General features: G+C 42.5%; 2 protein-coding genes across 3 annotated transcripts in view; one reads left to right on the forward strand and one right to left on the reverse strand.

The window, feature by feature from the left end:
- DYDC1 (DPY30 domain containing 1) overlaps positions 1-8036 on the reverse strand; it is an 18456-nt gene extending 10420 nt beyond the window's left edge. Inside the window, exons 1-3 of the mRNA XM_007111511.4 lie at positions 7975-8036; positions 5049-5218; positions 2890-2991 (exon numbers count right to left, since the gene is read on the reverse strand). Of these exons, the coding sequence (XP_007111573.1) occupies positions 2890-2991; positions 5049-5195 (249 nt within the window). The 5' untranslated portion in view covers positions 5196-5218; positions 7975-8036. The remainder of the gene's footprint in view (positions 1-2889; positions 2992-5048; positions 5219-7974) is intronic.
- An 85-nt stretch (positions 8037-8121) lies between these two features.
- Positions 8122-18139, forward strand: DYDC2 (DPY30 domain containing 2). 2 transcript variants are annotated; one of them, XM_007111500.3, is made up of 5 exons: positions 8122-8249; positions 8727-8889; positions 14175-14322; positions 14664-14789; positions 17879-18139. In XM_007111500.3, the coding sequence occupies exons 3-5, from the start codon at positions 14176-14178 to the stop codon at positions 18137-18139; spliced, it is 534 nt and encodes a 177-aa protein (XP_007111562.1). In that variant the 5' UTR covers positions 8122-8249; positions 8727-8889; position 14175. The 2 variants fall into 2 exon arrangements, with proteins under 2 accessions (XP_007111562.1, XP_007111561.1); XM_007111499.2 differs by lacking the exon at positions 8122-8249 and having other exon boundaries at positions 8676-8889.
- The last annotated feature ends 4374 nt before the right edge of the window (positions 18140-22513 follow it).

A 22513-nucleotide genomic window follows, 5' to 3' on the forward strand; every position in this document is an offset into this window, starting at 1 on the left:
AAAAAAAAAAAAAAAAAAAAAAGGGAATGTAATTCTTCTCAATAATAAGCTTACACTGCAGAAAAAATTGTATTTGATTTTTTAAAATTTTTACTTCATCAATAAAACATTTGTAGAAATTTATTTTCTCTCTTGTTATAGCTACATAGTATACCATAATCCCTACATAATATCATCAACTTTGCTTCTTGGCCTGAAAATCATAAAATATCCACCTTTACAGAAAGAGTTTGTCAACCTCAGCTAGAAAATAATTTCTCACCATCAGTCCAGTGCCACCCCATAAACAACCTAATACAAGCTCATTCCATTAAGAGCACTTTAAAACTATATTTTTAAATGCATTAAAAAAACAATACGGGGCTTCCCTGGTGGCGCAGTGGTTGCGCGTCCGCCTGCCGATGCAGGGGAACCGGGTTCGCGCCCTGGTCTGGGAGGATCCCACATGCCGCGGAGCGGCTGGGCCCGTGAGCCATGGCCGCTGGGAGAGGCCGCGGCAGAGAGAGGCCCGCATACCACAAAAAAAAAAAAAAAAAAAAAAAATACATTTTTACAAAGAGATAATAAACAGTCATTAATATTTATTCACAAAGGGCTGTTTAAGGTAATTTCTTCATATTCCTATATCATCCCCACTAAGATGATAGTGATGGGCTAGGGTAGCCGAAATGCAGGAACGTTATCATTCAATCAACTTTCAGATATTTGTAGAGGAAGGGAAATTAACCTCTCAACAATAACACAAAGTGCAGTTGCTAAATACCAACCACATTGGTCAACATAACTGGTTTCTTAACATTTTCAGGAAATGTTTGAAACCCGATCGCTTTCTTCACGCATGTGTAAAACCATTTGAAAAACATTCAAACAAATACACAAGCTAGTACTTCCAAAATGAACTCTTAAGCAGAAAACAGCAAGATAAATGTTTCCCTGCTCACATGGACCCAGGCTTGCTGGAGAATGCCTAAAATTTCAAGGAATTTCAAGTCAATGGTACTGATTATGAGGACACCTGCTCTTGCAACCAACAGGCAGGTGACCAGAGTCCTGACCTTCCAGCTCACTTGACTTGGGGGACACGGAGAGGCCTCTCTCCTTCTCTTCATCTGTTGGTCCACCCGTCCCTTCTCCTCCTCTCATCTATCTCTGCCCACCAATCCACTTCTTTAATGGGCCATCACATCTTCTGCAGGATATCACTATGTCTTCCACCCCCAGTACAATGCTTAGGGTTTGATGCACAGGGGATGGCTTCATACTGATACAGCTAGAAAAATGTTTGGGTTCCAGTATTGCCAAATTTTATTTAAGTAAGGTAAAGAAGATGAGTCAAAGCAAATTAAACATCTCCATATCTGTGATCTAACTATCTTAGGGAAGGAGAACTGCTGAGAAGTTCTCCTTATTCTGATAGACAGGGGACAGATGCCAGCTCTAGGAGCTGGAAGAGGCAGGGCAGATCCTCACTCAAAGTTGGGGCGACTTCAGCAGACACTTGCCCATTTGGACGGTCATTTGACATCCAACTCAACACTGTGCAACCTCCCCACAAAAATAAGCCAAATGACTGAAAAATGAAGACTCAGAAGCAGTAAAGGTGCCTAGAATAGCCATATCCATCTAAGGTGCCTAGAATGATCTACCCCAGTATCAAGGATGGGAGACAAGACAGAGAAGCTAGTTTCCATGTCTACATTTTCCTTTTTTATCCACACATCCAAATAATAGGCTTCTTTCCCTTTCTAAACTGGAGTGTAAACTGGAGTTGAGACTCTAGAGTTAAGTACCATATGATACAAGTATAGGGTGACTCCAACTTGGTTTAGAAGAGCTCCATAAATTAAATTACTCCAGAAGCCACTCTAGAACTTTCCCCTCTCTGGTTTATACTCCATGACCCACCTCTTCAACCATTTTCAAACCAACATCTTTAGCTCCCCAATCCTGCTAACCCAAAATCACTTCAGTCAAAGGGTCTGTCTCCTCCAAGTCCTCACTCAAATAACCAGGCCTAGGTGGAGAAAATCACATCATCACAAAACCAAACCAAAAGGCCCCATTATGACTGCTTGGTCTCAGGGAATTCAGTGCTACCGAGGGATGCTAAGTTTCCTTGGTCAACTCTACCTCTCCAAAGCCACTGTTTCAAACTTTCACCACTCTCCCCATACCTCCTACCTTACCACCTCATTCTGGGCAGATGATCATGGTCCCTATTTCATAAAAAAGAAACAGTTACACAGAAACTGCTTTCAACTTTTGCCACAAAACCTACACACCACATGTACCTAACGCCGTCCTCTCCTCTTTCCTTGAATCAAAGAATCAAAGAAGGGCCCCTCCACCTGCCTAACCTGTGTTCCAGAGCCAATTTCCTCTGGTCTCCATGAAAAGTTGACTCTAGTAATCATCCCCTTTATTTCTTTACATCAACCACTCCCCTCCACTCTGTTCCTTAAAAAAACCAAACAAATAAACAAAAGAAAACTCCTCCCCTGAAAATCTCCTTGAAAGCATTACCAGTACTCACCAGCTCCATCTCCCCTGCTTTACCCCACCCCACATTCGCTGCTCCCACCAAGGTCACCAGTGGCCTTAAATGAGACTTGGCAGTTCTGTTCCCACTCAAGCAGCCACAGACATGGTTGACCACCCAGGTCTCAATGAGACGCTGTCCCCTTGGCTTCTGTGACAGCAGACTCTCTGGGTTTTCCTCCTATCTCACCACTGCTTCTTCTCCAGTAAAGAAGCCACATACAGACATAAAGATGAAGATATAAGAAAGCTACATCTAAGCAACAAGAGATGAGTTTTTCAACACTTGGGTTGCACCACACCAAGGGTGACTCCACTAGTTCCAATCACCACTGAACTCTCTTGTCTCACCTGCTGAAACAGGAGCTCCTCTGCTTTAAGTCTCTCCATCATTTCCTGCTCCATCACAGCTAATTCTCTTTCATGCTCCAACTGGGCCATTTCCTCTTGTCTCTAACATGGTTTAAAAAAAAAACATCATGTGACTAATTACAGATAAAACAATCTGTAAAAACAATCTTAACAGCATCTTAATCTCCAACAGTAGGGAAAGGATTAAGCAAATTAGTCTATCCATTTGGAAACTGTATAATAATTGGGGGAAATGTGTGTTTTATTTCAACAAAGAGCACAAAATTAAAATTACACAGCAAATACAGTCACAATTGTGTAAAAAAAAAATCTCCAGGCAAATGTGTAGAAAAAAGACTAGAATACCTAAAAATACCTAAGAATCTAAATAGAGGTCTTCTTTATTTTCTTCTTTCTTCTTTTTCATGTTATCCAAGTTTTGTAATAATAAACATACCATTTTTATAATAGAAAGAAATGATAATATTGAACTTTTTTAAAAAAGCAAAGAAGCTGGACCAATTATTTCACTCGTCTAATTTTATAAAAGAAGATCCAGGGCTTCCCTGGTGGCGCAGTGGTTGATAGTCCGCCTGCCGATGCAGGGGACACGGGTTCGTGCCCGGATCCGGGAAGATCCCACATGCCGCGGAGCGGCTAGGCCCGTAAGCCATGGCCGCTGAGCCTGCGCGTCCGGAGCCTGAGCTCCGCAACGGGAGAACAGGAGAGGCCACAACAGTGAGAGGCCCGCGTACCGCAAAAAAAAAAAAAACCAAAACTGGACAGCTACCTGTAAAAGAATGAAATTAGAACATTCTCTAGCACCATACACAAAATTAAACTCAAAATGTATTAAAGTGCTAAGTTTAAGACTAGATACTATAAAACTTCTAGAGCAAAACATAGGCAGGACACTCTTTGACCTAAATCACAGCAATATCTTTTTTGGATCCATCTCCTAGAGTACTGGAAATAAAAACAAAATTAACAAATGGGACCTGATTAAACTTAAAAGCTTTTGCACAGCAAAGGAAGCCATAAACAAACAGACAACCTATGGAATGGGAGAAAATATTTGCAAACGATGCAACCAACAGGGATTAATCTCCAAACTATACGAACAGCTCATATAGCTCAATATCAGAAAAACAAACAACCCAATCAAAAAATGGGCAGAAGATCTAAATAGGCATTTCTCCAAAGAAGACATACAGATGGCCAAAGGCACATGAAAAGATGCTCAGCATCACTAATTACTAGAGAAATGCAAATCAAAACTACAATGAGGTATCACCTCACACCAGTCAGAATGGCCATCATCAAAAAGTCTACAAATAATAAATGCTGGAGAAGGTGTGGAGGAAAGGGAACCCTCCGACACTGTTGGTGCGAATGTAAATTGGTACAGTCACTACGGAGAACAGTGTGGAGGTTCCTTAAAAAACTAAAAATAGAGGGCATATGATCCTTCGATCCCACTCCTGGGCATATATCTGGAGAAAACTATAATTTGAAAAGCTACATGCACCCCAATGTTCACTGCGGCACTACTTACAATAGCCAAGACATGGAAGCAACCTAAATGTCCGCTGACAGATGAATGGATAAAGAAGATGTGGTACATATATACAATGGAATACTACTCAGCCATAAAAATGAATGAAATAATGCCATTTGTATCAACACGGATGGACCTAGAGATTATCATATTAAGTGAAGTAAGTCAGACAGAGAAAGACAAATATTATATGATATCAGTTATATGTGGAATCTAAAAAATGATACAAATGAACTTATTAACAAAACAGAAACAGACTCACCAACTTAGAAAACAAACTTAGGGTTACCGAAAGGGAAAGGCTGGGGGGGGAGAGATAAATCAGGAATTTGGGAGTAACATATACACACTACTATATATAAAATAGATAAACAACAAGGACCTACTGTACAGTGCAGGGAACTATACTGAATATTTTGTAATAACCTATATGGAAAAATAATCTGAAAAAAATATATGTGTGTGTGTATATACACACACACACACACACATATATGCATAACTGAGTCACTTTGCTGTAGACCTGAAATTAACATAACATTGTAAATCAACTATACTTCAATAAAAAATAAATTTAAAAAAAAAGAAGATCCATACTTACTTGTTGCTCCACGGTCACATTGTTCTTATACTTGTAAATCCACAATGCTAAGTATTCTATTGGATCCACCGGGCGCATCCTTGCCACTTCTGCAAGACCTTGAGTTAGACACGTCCCAAGATTCTTTTGAAGATATGCCGACTCCATTTCTAACTGCTAAATAAAAACCTCTAAAAGATAAACGTTTTGCATTAGTGCAGGAAATTTTCAATGAAGGCACAATCAAAGGAGAGTTCAGTGAGGCCAAAAAAGCATTACATCCTGTCACCAGTCATGGGCACCTGCCATCAGGGATGGCACAAGCAAGCTGGCTCCAGAACACTTCTAGCAGTTTCCAAAAAGCCTGCACAGAAGTCACTACAACCAAAATAGTTTCAAAAACCTGAAGGACCCTGGAGTCCAAGAGTCAGAAAAGGGTTACTGTCATTATTGAAGGTGAGACGACTATATGGCAAGCGATGCACATCTTACTAAGTCCTTACAACACACCTGAACATGGTATCATTAGTCCCACTGTGTAGATGAGGTCGCCCAGGCCCAAAGAGCATAAGTGAACAGCCCAGGATCACACAGCTGGCATATGATGAAGAGGGATTCATACCCAACTCTTGATTCCAGAGTCATCACCCTAAGTGACTAAGATGCTCCTCCCGAGCCATGAGTGTAATTTCTAGAAAATATCACAATAGACCACCTCAAATTTTTAAAAAATCCAAGTATTTCAAGGCCAAAGAATAAAAAAATTCAACCTTCAAAGAAGAGCCTATGAAGCTCTTCATGGTTTGGCCCCAATTCTGTTTCCAGGCTCACCTCTAGATATAGTTTCTGCCTCTAACATATTCTGGGCTCTAACTACACAGAACATCCTGCCATTCTGCTGCTCACACCTTGCATGTTTCCATCTCCATGACTTTTGCACATGATGGCCCCCTCACTCTCAGCTTGGAAAATATCTCCTCATCTGCAAGGTTATCAATCATCTCTAATTCCTCACCGCTGTGGCTAATACAACCGTCTCCCAGGCAACACAAAGACATTCCTCCTTCCCCAAGCAGCTCACACAGTACTTGTCACACTATCTGAGTATTATCTGTGTATGCACATGTCTGTCCTCCTGCTAGAGGACAAACTTCTCTAGCTCCTCAAAGAGTGTGTTTCGATCACAGCGTGGACACAGCTGGCTATCCATGGTGGCAAGTGAATGAGTTTCTCCACTCTCTCAGTAATGTCCCAGTTTATTTACAAATATGGACAGGAATCATCTCAGATCAAACAGAGAGAGAGAGATGGGGAGGTAGGAAGGAAGGAAGGAAGAAAGGGAGAGAGGGAGGGAGGGAGGGAAAGAAAAAGAGAAAGAAGAAGGAAGGAAGGAAGGAAGGAAAAAGAAAGAAAGAAAGAAAAAGAAAGAGGGAAATGCAGTAACTACTCTATTTAAGGTGCTTTGAAAAAACTGATCACCTTCGAATTACCCTTATGGAATCCAGACTCCTCTGAGAACCTGATGAAATGTACTCATTATTCAACAAATATATATTGAGTACCTATCACATGTCAGGCATGAGCAATTACAGGGGACAGACTGCCAGTGTCTAGACCTGTCCCTGGACACATCAACCTAACATTCTGCACAAAGTTTCAGAAACAATGACCTCCTGAGTTTCACCCATAGACCCCAATACTACTCTCTCTCATATGATGGTGGTAGAGTACAAAATGGAATAACCCCATAGAGAAAAATTTGTAAATATCCAGAAAATTACGTATGTATTTACCCTTTGACTGATCAATCTCACTTCTGGGATCCTATCTTGCAAAAATATGCAGTGATATATATACAGGGTTGTTTTGCACTATTACTAAGGATAGCCAAATTGGGACCCCATCCAGATGTTCATCATTAAAGGATTAATGAGATACAGCTACACAATGAATTACTGTGAAGATAAAAAGAGAATGAGGAAGATCTCCAAAATTGGGAGTGATCTCTAGAACACAATGTGAAGTGAAAAAAAGCAAGATGAAGAACTTGCGTATAGTATGCCGTCTTTTGTATTAGCAACAGCAGTGGGAAAAGGAATGTGCATGTGTGTATACATAAATGTAGTCATAAAAACAAACTAAAAACCGGCACAAACGAACCTAATTCCCTATCAAGTTGTGTGTCTTAACCACAGAGAAAAGAATTATTACAACTGAGTATGGAACACAGTATCCTCATCGTACTTCTTCAATGGAATAATACTCTAAAGACAAATCTCAATGTCATTTGAAATAGAGTAACAATTAAAAAGGGAACAGATTCCTGCTGCTACTCCAGAAAGATAACAAACACATGGGAAGGGTACCGTGGTCCGTAAGGAGAAACCTCCCAACTAGGATTGGTCTCAAACCTACGCAGGCTGCATCTCGTTAACAGCGGAACCCAGGTGAAACTCGTTAACTCGCTTGGCTTGTTTCCTGCCCATGAAACAGTGACAATACCCATCTCAAAAGCCTGTTGTAAGGAATATTATTTTTCATACACAGCAACAGGCATCTTGGCTCATACATAAGAAAGCCCCTTCCCACAGAAACAGCCGCCTCAAGCCTGGAGAAGCTGTCAGAAGAAATAGAAGGCGGTTCCTCGCTCATGCTTGGGAGAAAGCCGGCCGAGTAGGAAAGGAAGGGATCGGGTAGGGTTGCCGGTTTTGCAAATAAAAATACAGGATGCCCAGTTAAATTTAAATTTCAGATAAACAAGGGCTAATTTTGTATTATACTATATTTGTGCTAAAAAGCACAAAATCTGTGAAATTCAGATTTAACTGGGTACGCCGAATTTTATCTGGCAACCCTGGATTCCGAGCGCTTCGGCTGATTTTCCATCCCGGGTCCGCGGAAGGGTGCCCGCCTCCCCTGCCCCTCCAAATGGCGCGTCGCCGCTCACCACCGAGGAGGACGACCCAGCCGCAGAGGTGCCCACGGAGTACGGCGCTGAGCTAACCCTCTCTCGCCTCTGGAGCCTGGACGTCGCCTGAGCCCTACACCACTCGCAAGGTCCAACGGTCAAAACCGCCTCCGTCCGCCGGAACCCAGCCCAGCAACCGGAGCCGTCCGCTCTTCCAAGACGGCGCCTGCATTCTAAACGCAGGCGGCTGACGCACGCGCCTACCTACCCGCGAGTCGCGTCCCGTCGCTAGGCAACGAGCGTGCGCGCTCCAGGTGCGGGAGACGGCCTGGGGCAGAGAGGAAGGGGCGCCCGCGGAGAGCTGAGCTGACTGCGCCCGGAGGGGATCTGGGGAGGGGGCGTGCGGGCGGGGGTTGATCGGAGGCGGGGCTCGGAGGAGGATGTGCTGCAGAGAGCCGAGGCGGGCGGAGCGGGGCGGGGTAGGACGAGCAGTTGAGAGCAGGGGGCGCGCGAGGTGTGCAAGGTGCCGGGTGGAGAGCAGGGAGCACCGGGGTAGGTGAACAGAGACGTGCAACCTAGAGGCTGTGAGGAGGGGGCAGCCGAGAAGGGGAATCGAGCGAGCGGGGCCGGCAGGTGGGCGCACACTGGGAGAGAGAAAGGGCAGAGGGCTGGCCTGCGGGGCGGGGTGGGGGCGGGGAGTAGCCGCAAAGACTAACTGTAGGTGAAGCCCCCCACAGCCTTACGCCAGAGAAGCATAGCTACCCGAGCGGCCTGGTATTTTCCCAACTTAGCACCTTTGCATTTGCTGGTGACTTCTGCTTGGTTCCTGTCCACTGAAAAACATCGCACATCTGAGAGCTGTGAGTTCAGTTTTATTTGGGGACTTAACTGAAGACTCTAGCCCTGGAAACAGCTGCTCTGACAACTCTGAGAAACTGCTTCTGCTTGGAAGAGGTAAGCGGGGAGGTCAGCATATATGTGATTTTTGGAGAAGGGATACCTGCAATCAAACACATATCTAGGTTAAAGGTCACTGCTAGCCACCAGGCACAGATAGCTTAATTATTTTAGTGCTTTTCTAAGTATGCGAAGATGCAAGAAATTGGGTTTATAAAATTTTCTCCTGAAAATTTCTGTTTGAAGGTCTGTTCTGTCAATTTTCCCAGAGAGCAGAGCTCCGCATTCCTGATCTCCACCCTGAACTCCTTGCAAGGTGTGTTAATGACTCAACAACTGCAGTGGCTAATGACTCAAGCCTAGTATAGCCAGCTGGCTGGGGACGTTCTTTAGTTGGCATGCCTTTCAGAACAAGCACAGGTACCCCCACCTCCAGGAAGCCTTCTAGCCTTTGCCATTTGCAGTCTTCCCTGGGCTAGTGGTTTGTGCACAATCCTCAGATAGCATTTCCCATGGTCTGTTTCAATTTATGTGGGGCAGTGCTGGGCAGGAGATGCCTCATGAACCATTAGTTGAGGTAATTAGTAAGTGCCCGTGCGGGCACTGACAAATGGAAGGGAGCATGAGCTCTTGCCTGGGCCCGCAAACATCAGAGCCCTCACTGCTTAAGTCAAGAAATATTTGCTGGGCTTCCCTGGTGGCGCAGTGGTTAAGACTCTGCCTGCCAATGCAGGGGTCATGGGTTCAAGCCCTGGTCCGGGAAGATCTCACATGCCGCGGAGCAACTAAGCCCATGCGCCACAGCTACTGAGCCTGCGCTCTACAGCCTGTGAGCCACAACTACTGAGCCCGTGTGCCACACTACTGAAGCCCGCACGCCTAGAGCCTGAGCTCTGCAACAAGAGAAGCCACTGCAATGAGAAGCCAGAGCACTACAATGAAGAGTAGCCCCTGCTTGCCGCAAGTAGAGAAAGCCCACACACAGCAAAAAAAGACCCAATGCAGCCAAAAATAAATTAAATTAAATTTAAAAAAAAAAAAGAAATATTTGCTGAGCAAGTACTGAGTGCCCAGCACTATGGATGTGGTATGAACAAAGACAATCCCTATACTTAGCACCCCGCTTACTGAATGCGGGGCCATGAGCAAGGAGGTCCAGTATAAGCAGACCCTCAGAGGAGCCCTGGGAAACTGAAAAATTGCCCCCCTCCTCACTGGTGAGTGTGGCTTGATTTGGTGGGGAGTGGGCTATAAAATGCACCCCTTTGGTTCCTCCCTCTCCAGGCTTCATATGGTGGCTCTTTTTTTCTGGCTCTGCTGTTTTCACATCAAGTCTTAGTGACGGTCAGGTCAGTGTATTTTGTTGAGATCATTGTTGAAAATGTGCAGATGCCTTCTCCAGAAAGCGTTTGCCACACCTACTGCAGTGTGGCAACCACCAAGGACCAGGCAGTGAAGAGGCTTCCTGGGAATGCAGAGTTGGTGATTCCGCCCTCTGGGAAGGGCAGTTCTACTGTGATAAAGGCAGAGGACATCTGTAACTGTGTGTCACCTGGGGATTTTGTTAAAATGCAGACTCTCAATCTGCAAGTCTGAGGTGGGACCTGAGAATCTGCATTTCAACGACCTCCGGGTGAAGCAGTGCTGCTGACAGTGGACCACACTTTGAGTAGCAGGGGTGTGGAAGACAGTTTATTCAGGTGCATTGGTTCAGGTGGGCCACAGATTGGCAGAAGAGGCCACCACACATCCCATCCCCACCCTCCACCGTTACCCCAAACGTAGTGACTTTAAACACTCATTTATGATCTTACAGTTTCTGAAGTTTGAAATCGAAGGTTAATCTTACAGGGCTAAAACCAAAGTATCAGCAGGGCTGGCTCCTTCTGGAGGCTTTAGGGGAGAATCTATTTCCTTGCCTTTTCCAGCTTCTAGAGGCTACCCACACTCCTTGGCTCATGGCCCTGAATCACATCACCTTTTCTCCCCCTGCTTCCATCACCACATCTCCTTCTACCCTATCTGACTTTACTGTGTCCCTCTTATAAAGACCCTTGGGATTACATTGTGCCTACCTGGATAATCCAGTAAAATTTCCCCCAAGCAAAATGCTTAATTTAATCACATCTGCAAAGTCCCCTTTGCCATATAAGGTAACATATTTCATAGGTTCCAGGTATTAGGATGTGGACACTTTGGAAAGTCATTATTCAGCCCTACCACACTGTGTATTTTCTAAGGACAAGGACATTTTCTTATTTACTCATATTTCAATTACCAAAACCCTGAATTTTAACCCTGGTACAATTCTATTATGTAATCTACAATTCACATTCAGTTTTTCCAACAACGTCCTTTACAAAATTCTATTTTCTGGTCCAGATCCAACCCAGGATCATGTGTTGCATGCAGTTGTGATGGCTGTTTAGGCTCCTTTGATCTGGACTGGGGCCTCATCTTTTTTTTTTTTTTTTTACTATTTTGGCCACACCACGCAGCTTGCAGATCTCAGTTCCCCGACCAGGGATCAAACCCAGGCCACAGCAGGGACAGCACAGCACCGAATACTAACCACTAGGCCACCAGGGAACTCCTGGCCTCATCTTTTTTTCTCTTTCATGATCTTGACATTTTTAAGAGTACAGGCCAGTTGTAGACTGTCTCTCAGTTTGGCTTTGTTTGATGTTTCCTCAATCAGATTCTAGTTTTGCATTTGGAGAAGGAATCAGATTCTAGTTTTGCATTTGGAGCAGGAATCTACAGAAATGTATTATGTCCTACTAAGAAGTGCATCGCATCAGGAGACACATGATGTTATTTTGTCCCTTTACTGGTGATGTTTACTTTGATCAGTTGGTTAACATTATGTCAGCCAGGTTTCACCACTGTAGTTTCCATGTTTACTTTGGAATTAATCCATAATTTGTGGGGAGAAACTTTGAGAATATATATAAATATCCTATTCCTTGTCAAATATTCACCAAGTGTTAGTGCTCATTGATAGCTGCTTCAGTTATACTATGATGGTTTCAAAATGTTTCTTTAACTGCATTATTCTTTCCACCTTTATTAGTCGGCATTCTACTTTAAGAAAGAACTTACCTGCTCTCCCATTCACTTGTTTATTCCTACATGGACTCATGGATTCGATTTTATTCAACTGGTTATAATCCATTACAGTCATTATTAATTTTGGTGGCCAAATTGCCCCAGGTTTGGCTAGTAGCAGCCCCTTCAAGCTGGCTCCTGTGTCCCCAACCATTTTATTTTTTAGCATTTCCTTTCTGGGACAACAAAACATTCCAGAGTTATTAGACATTTCCTGCCCTGATCTTGGAATTAGTCATTTCTCCAAGGAACCTTGATTCTTTTTAAGTGGTGAAGCCTATTTAAAAGCAAATTTTAATGGAATATTACTCAACCATAAAAAGAACGAAATTGAGTTATTTGCAGTGAGGTGGATGGACCGAGAGACTGTCATACAGAGTGAAGTAAGTCAGAAAGAGAAAAACAAATACCATATGCTAACACACATATATGGAATCTAAAAAAAAAAAAAGGTTCTGAAGAACCTAGGAGCAGGACAGGAATAAAGACACAGACATAGAGAATGGACTTGAGGACACAGGGAGGGGGAAGGGTAAGCTGGGACAAAGTGAGAGAGTGGCATGGACATATATACACTACCAAATGTAAAATCGATAGCTAGTGGGAAGCAGCCGCATAGCACAGGGAGATCAGCTCGGTGCTTTGTGACCACCTGGAGGGGTGGTATAGGGAGGGTGGGAGGGAGACGCAAAAGGGAGGAGATATGGGGATATATGTATATGTATAGGTGATTCACTTGGTTATACAGCAGAAACTAACACACCATTGTAAAGCAATTATACTCCAATAAAGATGTTAAAAATAAATAAATAAATAAAAGCAAATTCTGTGGGGAAGGGATGGATTGGGAGTTTGGGGTTAGCAGATGCAAACTATTGTATATAGAATGGATAAACAACAAGGTCCTACTGTATAGCACAGGGAACTATATTCAATATCCTGTGATAAACCATAATGGAAAAGAACATAAAGAAGAATACATATATATGTATAACTGAATCACTTTGCCATACATCAGAAATTACCACAACATTGTAAATCAACTATGCCTCAATTTTTTTAAAAAAGCAAATTCTGTGTGTTCATTGCTACTGAGGTGTTTTTGCTTCTAGGCGTTTGCAGTGGAAAGGGCTGGGAATTTTTTTTTTTCTGTATTCGTATCTATCTACTTATCTTTCCCTTCTTAAACTGAAAAATGCCTCCAGAAAATGTTAGGAATTGATCCAAGCCTTTATCATTCACTTTATTATTAGCTCTTTTGGAGTTAAAATATGTCAGCTTCAGGAACATAAAGATGTTCAGGAATAGGCTGGGTGCTAGGCCATTTCATGTCGCAATCTTCCACTGTAACAGCTAATATTAAACATTTACTACAGGCCAGGCTATGTGCTTCACATGTATTTATTATCTCTTTTAATCCTCACAATTATGAGATGCATATTTTTGTTATTCTGTTCCACAGATCAGGAAACTGAGGCTCAGAGATACTTAGTAAGTTGCTGCAGATCACACAGCTAATAAAAAGCATAGCCAGGACTGGAACTTGGTCTGTCTGATCTCAAATTCTACATTCCTACAGCTACACTACACCTCCACTCCTAACTTCTGGTTTAACTCAGGCTTCATTCCCTCCAATTCTTGACATCTGATTAAGAGTAAATCCCGGGGCTCAACTCAACCTAAAGTAGTTTCTTGCTTAAGCAATAGAAAATGGAATATTTTCTAGCTACAGTGCTGGGCATTCTCCCTCCCTCTCCTCCTCAGGGCTTCTCAGTGGTCCGTTGTGAAATAAATAGATAAGCCTGTCTTATCTATGTCACAGATGACTGTAGCTCCCAACCTCACAATAGTGCAGCTTGCTGGGTGCTCAAAGCCCCTCCTGGGCCCTCCTGCCTGCTCAGTTATTTCCTCCCTACTCAAGGGTAGAGTCGTGTAGTGGAGGCCTTAGCCACTTTTAAGCACCAATCCACCAAGCTCCTCTCAGGCCTGATGAGCCCCGGGTCCTATTTACTGACCTGGGAGAGCTGGAGAGCTTTAGAAGAAAGCCCATTTGAATGTAAGAGCTATTGGCAAGTACCTATGTATTTATTGGTTCTTTGGGGAAGGATGGGCTCCAGAAAAATCTCATATTTGTCCTGAAATGAATCTGCGTTGGTTAGAATGTGTCTATTTTTTATGTCCAATTAGATTTGTGAAATAGTGTGACCCTGTTTGATGTTTTCCAAACCCACCAGGATGGAAACTGAATACCTGAAGAGGTGCTTTGGAAATTGCCTGGCCCAGGCTCTGGCAGAGGTGGCAAAGGTTCAGCCCAGTGACCCCATAGAGTACCTGGCTCACTGGCTTTATCATTACAAGAAAACAGCGATGGCAAAAGAAAAGGTGTGTGTGCGCACTGGGTCGACTTCGGGAGGGCTTTCAGCTTTCCCAGAGGAATCTGAAATCCAAGGCACCACTCTGGAGCTGGCCTGGGGAGTGTCATGGTTTATTCCACCTTTGAGGATGGCTTAGGCCCAGATATCCCTGAAGTATAGGGAGTCTGGGGGATGAAGAGAGAATCCAACTCAGAGGAGTTGTGGGGTTGGTGGGTTTGGAGATACTAGCAGGTTGAAGCTAGTTAGTTACAGGAGCAAAGTCAGGAGGCCTGAAGGGCCCGGGGCCTGTCCTGGGAGGGTCCCTGCTTCTGAGGACTGACCTTATTCCACTGTGTCATATCGCCCCAGGATAAGCAAGAGAAGATCCAGCTGCAGGAAGAATATGAAAATAGCCTCAAAGAAACCAGAGTGACAGAAATGCTGATGCAAGAAGAGTGTGAGATTCAACAGAAGTGTGAAAAGTGTCATCCCGAGGTGGGTACCAGGAAATCTGCAAGACAGCTCAACCAGTGCAAAGTGCACTGAGGCTCCCAAAGCCTACTTTTCCCTCCATATTCATATGTTTGTATGTAAATCAATCTTATTGACAATCCTTGTCGATAAAATCCTTGTAATGAACAAAGAAAATGCTTAAAGGCAATTCCATTTTCGATGTCAGGGAATAAATTACATGTTACTGGTTTAAAAAATCAGATTTTAAGAAAAATCTAATGTGTCACTTGGAACAAATATATTTCCATACAAGATCCTTTGAATCCTTTTCAAAAATTACTCAATATTTTTCAGAAACCAAATATGGTTTCTAGTATATACTTCAGGTATATTATTTAATTTATTATATACTATTTACTTAAGTATTTAATTTAACATATGCTATTTATTTATGTATCAAGCCACAGATATCTCCTCTGTGTTGCTCTAATAGCAGTCATGAATTATTAACTTAGAATAGTTGGAAACAACTGTGTATTCATTCGTCTGACAAGCATATCTTTTATCCCTCACAATTTTTGCCACAGTCTTCTGAAAAACACCTTGTGTCATTTTGTGCTTTCTGCAAAGTGCATGACACCTGGAGAGTGAATTCACTTATTGAACTTGATATCTGGCATCTTTTTAACTATCACTCTGTCCTGTGCATGAAAATCTTTAATGTAGTCCTATACAATTTACTATCTTTTGCTAGTTTCAAAGCCAACTTTGATGAAGACATGAAAATATTAAGCTTATGTACATTTATATCAATATTCTCAGATTTCCTCATAATTAATAGATTTATATTTTTAAGTCTGGATGTTTTATAAATAAATCAAAAGAAAGATAGTTTCCTACTACAGTCTGAAAATAGTAGTTGAACAAACTCTCCCTCAGGAACAGTTCATTCTTGGAACAGTTGTTGGGAGATGATAGAATTGAGATCATTAAGCAAAAGTTGTCATCGTCACCTTGCTGCCCACTCTAATCCTTTTCTAACACCATGCTTCACTGTTAATAGAAAAATAAATATATAAGGCAGGGAAAGACTCCCAAAACTCTACCCTGGTTTTTTTTTTTTTTTTTTTTTTGTGGTATGCGGGCCTCCCTCTGTTGTGGCCTCTCCCGTTGCGGAGCACAGGCTCTGGGCGCGCAGGCTCAGCGCTTCACTGTTAATAGAAATAGAAATATATAAGGCAGGGAAAGACTCCCAAAACTCTACCCTGGTTTTACAATGCCTTTATTAAAGAACACTTCGCTCACATCAACGTTTTGAATTGTCCCTTTGTGTTACACTCAGGAGGTTTTATACCCTGAAGCAGTATTTCTTAGCAAGATTCGGATGAGTAAAAGGTTTGCTCTTCTTTTGCCAAGTGTGAGACACTCGGCGGTTGTAAGGGAAGATGGGAAATGAGAGCCAGCCTGATGCCTGCACTATGTGCAAGTTCTCAGCTTTAGGAAAGAGTTCATGTGCAAATTGTGGTTATGGAAATCGATTCCCTTTGTTAGAAGGAAATAAAGAGAACCCGAAAGTGATGTAAAACAAAGCTTATTGCTTACGTGGCAAGGGAGAGCCACATCATCCAAGTGCAAGTTGCTCTCCTAGTATAAATTGAAAGAGCTAGATAAAGGGCAAAGAGGTGGAGGTACATCAAATAAGATGAGATTCTAAGTTCTGGTTTCTTGTTGGCTCAAGGCAGAATAGCAAATTATTCCTTGCTATTCTCATCTTTAGATTTCATCACCAGAGCTTTAAAACTTATCTGAAATAGGTCCAGGATAGGTTGCATAGGATTTCAGCAGGCCTGCTGATTTAGCTGATGGACTTTTACCCCTGTACTAAAAGCTTTGCAAGATTTTCCTTAATATCTTAAAACCATCATTGCGTTTGGTACCCCAGATTGAATACTGCTGGTCCAGTCGATGTGTCCAAAGGGGAGTAGAAACAGAGCACTATGTGTGGTAGAGATCATACCTAATTATGGGAATCAAGAAGAGACTCACAGAGGAGATAACATTTGAGTTAGACCTAGAAGAAAGCTGGCAGAAGTTGCCCTTGTATTGATTTCTCTTCATTAAGCAGAGGCAACTTTGAGTAAGTAAACCATTATTCTGTTTCTAAGTCTGAAAGCAATCCCTTTGATATAAAGATCTGAGCCATACAGATGTTTTAGAAGTAAGTTTTTATGGAAACAGTACATAGATTTGCTGCATAGATTCATAGCACTTTGGAGTTAGAAGGTCTTAGAGATCATGTGGGCAAGTACTCCACAGACCTCGCTGCAGTGCCCCACAGGGTCCACTGTTGAGTGGACAATGGACAAAGATGGGGGTAGAGATGGCCAGTAGAGCTCAAGCTCCAAGCTTCCTACCTCACCAGGGACTGCAATTAGATGGATGCTTGATATCATCTCATAGGTCACTGAGACTGCATTCATTTTTTCCATCTGTTTTCCTCTGTGTTTCAGTTTGGATAATTTCCATTGATCTGTCTTCAAGTTAACTGATCCGTTCTCTTGCAATGTCCAATCCTATTTAGGAATTCAATGAATTTTTTTCATTTCAGATATTTTCTCAATTCTAGAATTTCTATCTGGTTCCTTTCTATGATTTCCATTTTCTCTGCTGATATACCCTATCTTTTCACTCATTATGGCCATTTTTCTCCTTTCAATTTTAAAAAAATATTTATAATCACTGTTTTAAGTTCTTGTCTGCCAGTCTCATCATCTTTGTCATTTTGAGGTCTCTTTCTATTAAACACTTTTTCTCTAGATTATGGTTCACATTTTCCTACTTCTTCACATGTCTAGTAATTATTGCTTGTATGCTTAATATTGTAGATGATACTTTATAGGGCATCTAGATTGTGTAGTTTTCCTTTAAAAGGTGTTGAATTTTGTTCTGTCAGGCAGTTAAATTATTGGTGAATTATCTTGATCCAATCAGATTTGTTTTATGCTTTTCTGGATTAGGTCTTTTGCAGTTTTGTTCAGTCTTGGGCATGAAAATGGCAATATTGTATTCTTGCCATGCCCAGTATGTTTAGTCTCTGCTAATGACTTTTTTCTCTTCTGTTTTCTATTTAGCCACTGATATCTGTAGCGAGTTCCACAAAGAAGACCATGTTCATGCAGGAGAACACAAAACCCCTTGAGAAGGAAGCCTTGAAGCAGGAATCCCTGCCAGGAACTTCCAGTATGATTCCAGGAATGCCTCAACAGATTCCTTCTTCAGAGCCATCTGTCCAGGTTGACTGGAACACTGAAACCCCACAAGACATAAATTACCAGGCTTTTCAGCATGCAATTGCTCCTGAAATGTATCCTGGCTCCAAATCTCCTCCCTAGGTTATAGAAGGTGGATGATTCTAGTGATGATTCTCAAAGCTGCAAGCTGAGAAAATGGCCAGCTAGAAGAGCTCTTACTTGAAGATGAATAACTATGTGGATTAAACCAAGATATGAGAGGCTGTGGAAGGAGGTGTCTGCAAGGACTCTCCAGCCCAAGTCCTGTCCTGATAGCATGAAAACCCCTTAATCATGTGAAGATTTGAACTACTTATAGGATAAAATAACTCACAATAAGGATTTAAAATAAGTAACCAGGGCCTCCCTGGTGGCGCAGTGGTTAAGAATCCGCCTGCCAATGCGAGGGACACGGGTTCGAGCCCTGGTCCAGGAAGATCCCACATGCCGCGGAGCAACTAAGCCTGTGCGCCACAACTACTGAGCCTGTGCTCTAGGGCCCGTGTGCTACAACTACTGAGCCCACGTGCCACAGCTACTGAAGCCCGTGTGCCAAGAGCCCATGCTCTGCAACAAGAGAAGCCACGACAATGAGAAGCCCGCGCACCGCAACGAAGAGTAGCTCCCATTCGCCACAACTCGAGAAAGCCCGCACGCAGCAATGAAGATCCAACACAGCCTAAATAAATAAATAAAATACATTTATTAAACAAAAAATAAGTAACCAAACCGATGAGACTTTTTCCTTTTGCTTTATCATTTTTTTTGGAGACTAGACAGTGAAAACACATCCATCTCATGTGTTCATATCTTAACTTTAGCTGAATTTTGCAATCAGGCCTCTTGGAGTGTTTACACATGTCCTTATTTTTGAAACAGCTCCAATGACAGTAAAAGTTAGAAGTTTGACTTTTTTTTTTCAATTATTTTCTATCTGTATTCATTCAAATATCATCTATATGCTGATGACTTGAGATTTATATCTTTAATCAAAATTTCCTTGAACTTGACTGCCTGTTTGACATTTCTACTTGGATAACCAATGGACATCTCAAACCTAACTACAGTTGACACTTGAACAACACAGGGCTTAATCCACATATAACTTATAGTTGGCCATCCATACCCGAGGTTCCTCCATACCCTCGGATTCAACCAACCACTGACTGTATAGTACTGTAGTATTTACTATTGAAAAATATCCGCATATAAGTGGACCTGTGCAGTTTGAACCCATGTTGTTCAAGGATCAACTGCAATCCAAATGGAATCCCTTATATCCTCCCTGAATTGGTTTCTACCATTTTTTAAAATTTGCTCAGTCAAAACTTGTGGTGCCATCCTTGGCTCTACTCTTTTTTTGTTAGCCCTAAATCTGGTCTGCTGGCTTTCCATTTAAAATAAAGACAGAATTCAACCACTTGAATGCATAAGCCACAATCATCTTTTGCCTAAATTATTACAATAAACTGTTAACTGAACTCCCTTCTTCTGCCCTTGACCTTTCTAGTCTATCCTCAACATTAAAGTCAGGATGATCTTGGTAAAACATTAAGTCAGATCATGTCTAATGAGCAGCTTCCCATCAGTCACAGAAACATTTAAGGCCCCTACCATGACCTACCAGACTATAAGAGTGATTCCCCATCACTGTTTTACTCTCCGTATTGTTCTCTCCATGCCAGCTATGCCAACCTCCTGTTCTTCAAACATGCCAGGCATGGTTCAATCTCAGAACTTTTGCTTTCTCCTCTCTCCACTTGGAAAGCTCCCATCTCCCCACAACCCTGGATTTCTGCAGATTCTCTTGTGGAATTAAAGAAACCTCAGCCAAAGTTGGAGTTGGGACAGGACTGTAGGGGGAGCTCTCATGTTCCTCCATGCATCACCAATTGCTCCAAATAGGAAGAGACAAAATTTGCCTACATCTCCAACTGAAGTGCCTCTACTTTACTGTACAGCAGGGGGAATAAAACTTCTCTCCACCCAGTGGCAGCCCAGCCAGTAAGAGACTGTAGTAGCACAACCAATGAGAAGCCTCCATACTTTGGACTCCCAGCTTCTCCAATGGGCTCTTTGATTATCACAGCCCCTCCCAATTTCCCCCTTTTCTCTATAAAAGCAAGTTCCCTTTCCTTCTTCTCTGGATTTGCTTATGATCTGAATTACAATTCCTCTGCTATTCCCTAATAAATACTGTTTCTGGTAAAATAACTGTCTATTCTGTTATTAAAGTTGACACTCTCTTCATTTAGATCTTCATTCAAAAGTTGCCTTTTCAATGAGGCCTTTTCAGCCATCCTATCTACATTTCCTATACATACATCCTATTTGTACTGCAACCCACAACGTTTCACGCCCTCTTCCCTGTCAGTCCCCCTCAGGAGAATGTGAGCTCCATGAGGGCAGGGATTTTGTCTGTTTACTTTGGTATCTCCAGCACCTAAAAGAGTGCCCAGTGCACAAGAAGTGGCCAGTAAATATTTGCTGAATAAGTAAATGAATGAATTTATATAAGGGCTGGCAACTCATAGCAGACATGTGAAAATAACAAGCTAGCCAGTTTTGATTGGCACAAGGGTTAGGTTGCAATTCCAGACCCCTGACCCATTCCTCTAGCTCGGGATTGGCTACATAATATGCAGGGCCCAGTGCGAAATGAAAATGTGGGCTACCTCAATCAAAATTATGTGCTTCAAGATGGTGACAGCGGAGCATTAAACCAAGTGTGCAGCCTTTCCAAATTCAGGTCCTGTGTGACTGTACAGGTTGCCCGCTCATGAAGTTGGCCCTGCTGCAGCAAGTGCTGCTGCCCACACGGAATATCTATGACAAGGGCTTGTCTTCCCCAACCATATGTTTAGGCCTTAGGATGGGCAGATCAAGTATATCAAAGATCACACTACTACCCTCTTCAGGGTGAAATCTCCCCCTGGCCTTCCCCACACTCACACACATAAATCAATCCAAGGCCGCCACATGCAGTACCCCACACGTGCCAAGCTTAAGGGAAATGCTCAGAACTTTGGAATGCACCGCTACTGTGGTATCCCCTCTATCTCATGGGTGTGGATGGCTAGCCCAGGTCTCTCCTGAGTTGGAAATGCACTCTCCTCAGAAACTGGTGCTTATAATTAATCAGAACTCTTGGAGCCTGTGGAAAACCATACAGTCATGCTGACAATCAGAAAGAATAAACGATAAGTATAAAAACAGCACTTCTCAAGCCTTAATGTGCATACAAATCACCTGGGGAGCTTGTTAAATGTCGCTGATTCTGATTTACTAGATTCAGGGGGGATCTGAGACTCTGCACTTCCAACAGTTTTCTCCACCATGCCCAAGCTGTCTGTCCAAAGACCACACTTAGAGTAGTCAAATGCTAGAGCAGACTCTCACAACCGTAACACTACTGACATTTTGGACATTCTTTGTTGTAATGAGCTGTTTTGTATGTTGTAAGATGTTAGTAGCATTCAAGATGCTACTAGAGAAATGCAAATCAAAACTACAATGAGGTATTACTTCACACTGGTCAGAATGGCCATTATCAAAAAGTCTACAAATAATAAATGCTGGAGAGGGTATGGAGAAAAAGGAAACCTCCTACACTGTTGGTAGGAATGTAAACTGGTACAGCCACTATGGAAAACAGTACGAAGTTTCCTTAAAAAACTAAAAATAGAGTTACCATATGATCGAGCAGTTCCACTCCTGGGCATACATCCGGAAAAGATGAAAACTCTAATTTGAAAAGATACATGCACCCCAGTGTTCATAGCAGCACTATATAATAGCCAAGACATGGAAGCAACCTAAATGTCCAATGACAGATGAATGGATAAAGAAGATGTATACACACACACACACACACACACACACACACACACTGGAATATTACTCAGCCATAAAAAAGAATGAAATAATGCCATTTGCAGCAACATGGATGGAACTAGAGATTAAGTGAAGTTAAGTCAGATAGAGAAAGACAAATATCAGATGATATCACTTATATGTGGAATCTAAAATATGACCCAGGGGCTTCCCTGGTGACACAGCAGTTAAGAATCTGCCTGCCAATGCAGGGGACATGGGTTCGAGCCCTGGTCCGGGAAGATCCCACGTGCCACAGACCAACTAAGCCTGTGCTCCACAACTACTGAGCCCGTGTGCCACAACTACTGAAGCCCATGAGCCTAGAGCCGTGTTCTGCAACAAGAGAAGCCACCGCAATGAGAAGCCCGTGCACCACAACGAAGAGTAGCCCCCACTCACCGCGACTAGAGAAAAGCCCGCACACAGCAGCTAAGACCCAAGGCAGCCAAAAATAAATAAATAAATAAATAAAATTTTATTTAAAAAAAGAATTGCCTCCTTCTAAAATAAATAAATAAATAAATAAATAAATAAATGTAAAAATGATTAGACCTACTGGTTCCTAGTGAAAAAGTATTAAATCCTAGGTCAGGGATGGGT

The sequence above is a fragment of the Physeter macrocephalus genome, chromosome 20, assembly GCF_002837175.3.
Source record: "Physeter macrocephalus isolate SW-GA chromosome 20, ASM283717v5, whole genome shotgun sequence".
Lineage (NCBI taxonomy): Eukaryota > Metazoa > Chordata > Mammalia > Artiodactyla > Physeteridae > Physeter > Physeter macrocephalus.

Bases quoted from the DNA above. Each gene is read 5' to 3' on its own strand.
- DYDC2 (XM_007111500.3), top strand. From the start codon at position 14,176: ATGGAAACTGAATACCTGAAGAGGTGCTTTGGAAATTGCCTGGCCCAG. The intron at 14,323-14,663 runs GTGTGTGTGCGC...ATATCGCCCCAG, and splicing joins CAGCGATGGCAAAAGAAAAG to GATAAGCAAGAGAAGATCCA. The intron at 14,790-17,878 runs GTGGGTACCAGG...TTTTCTATTTAG, and splicing joins GTGAAAAGTGTCATCCCGAG to CCACTGATATCTGTAGCGAG.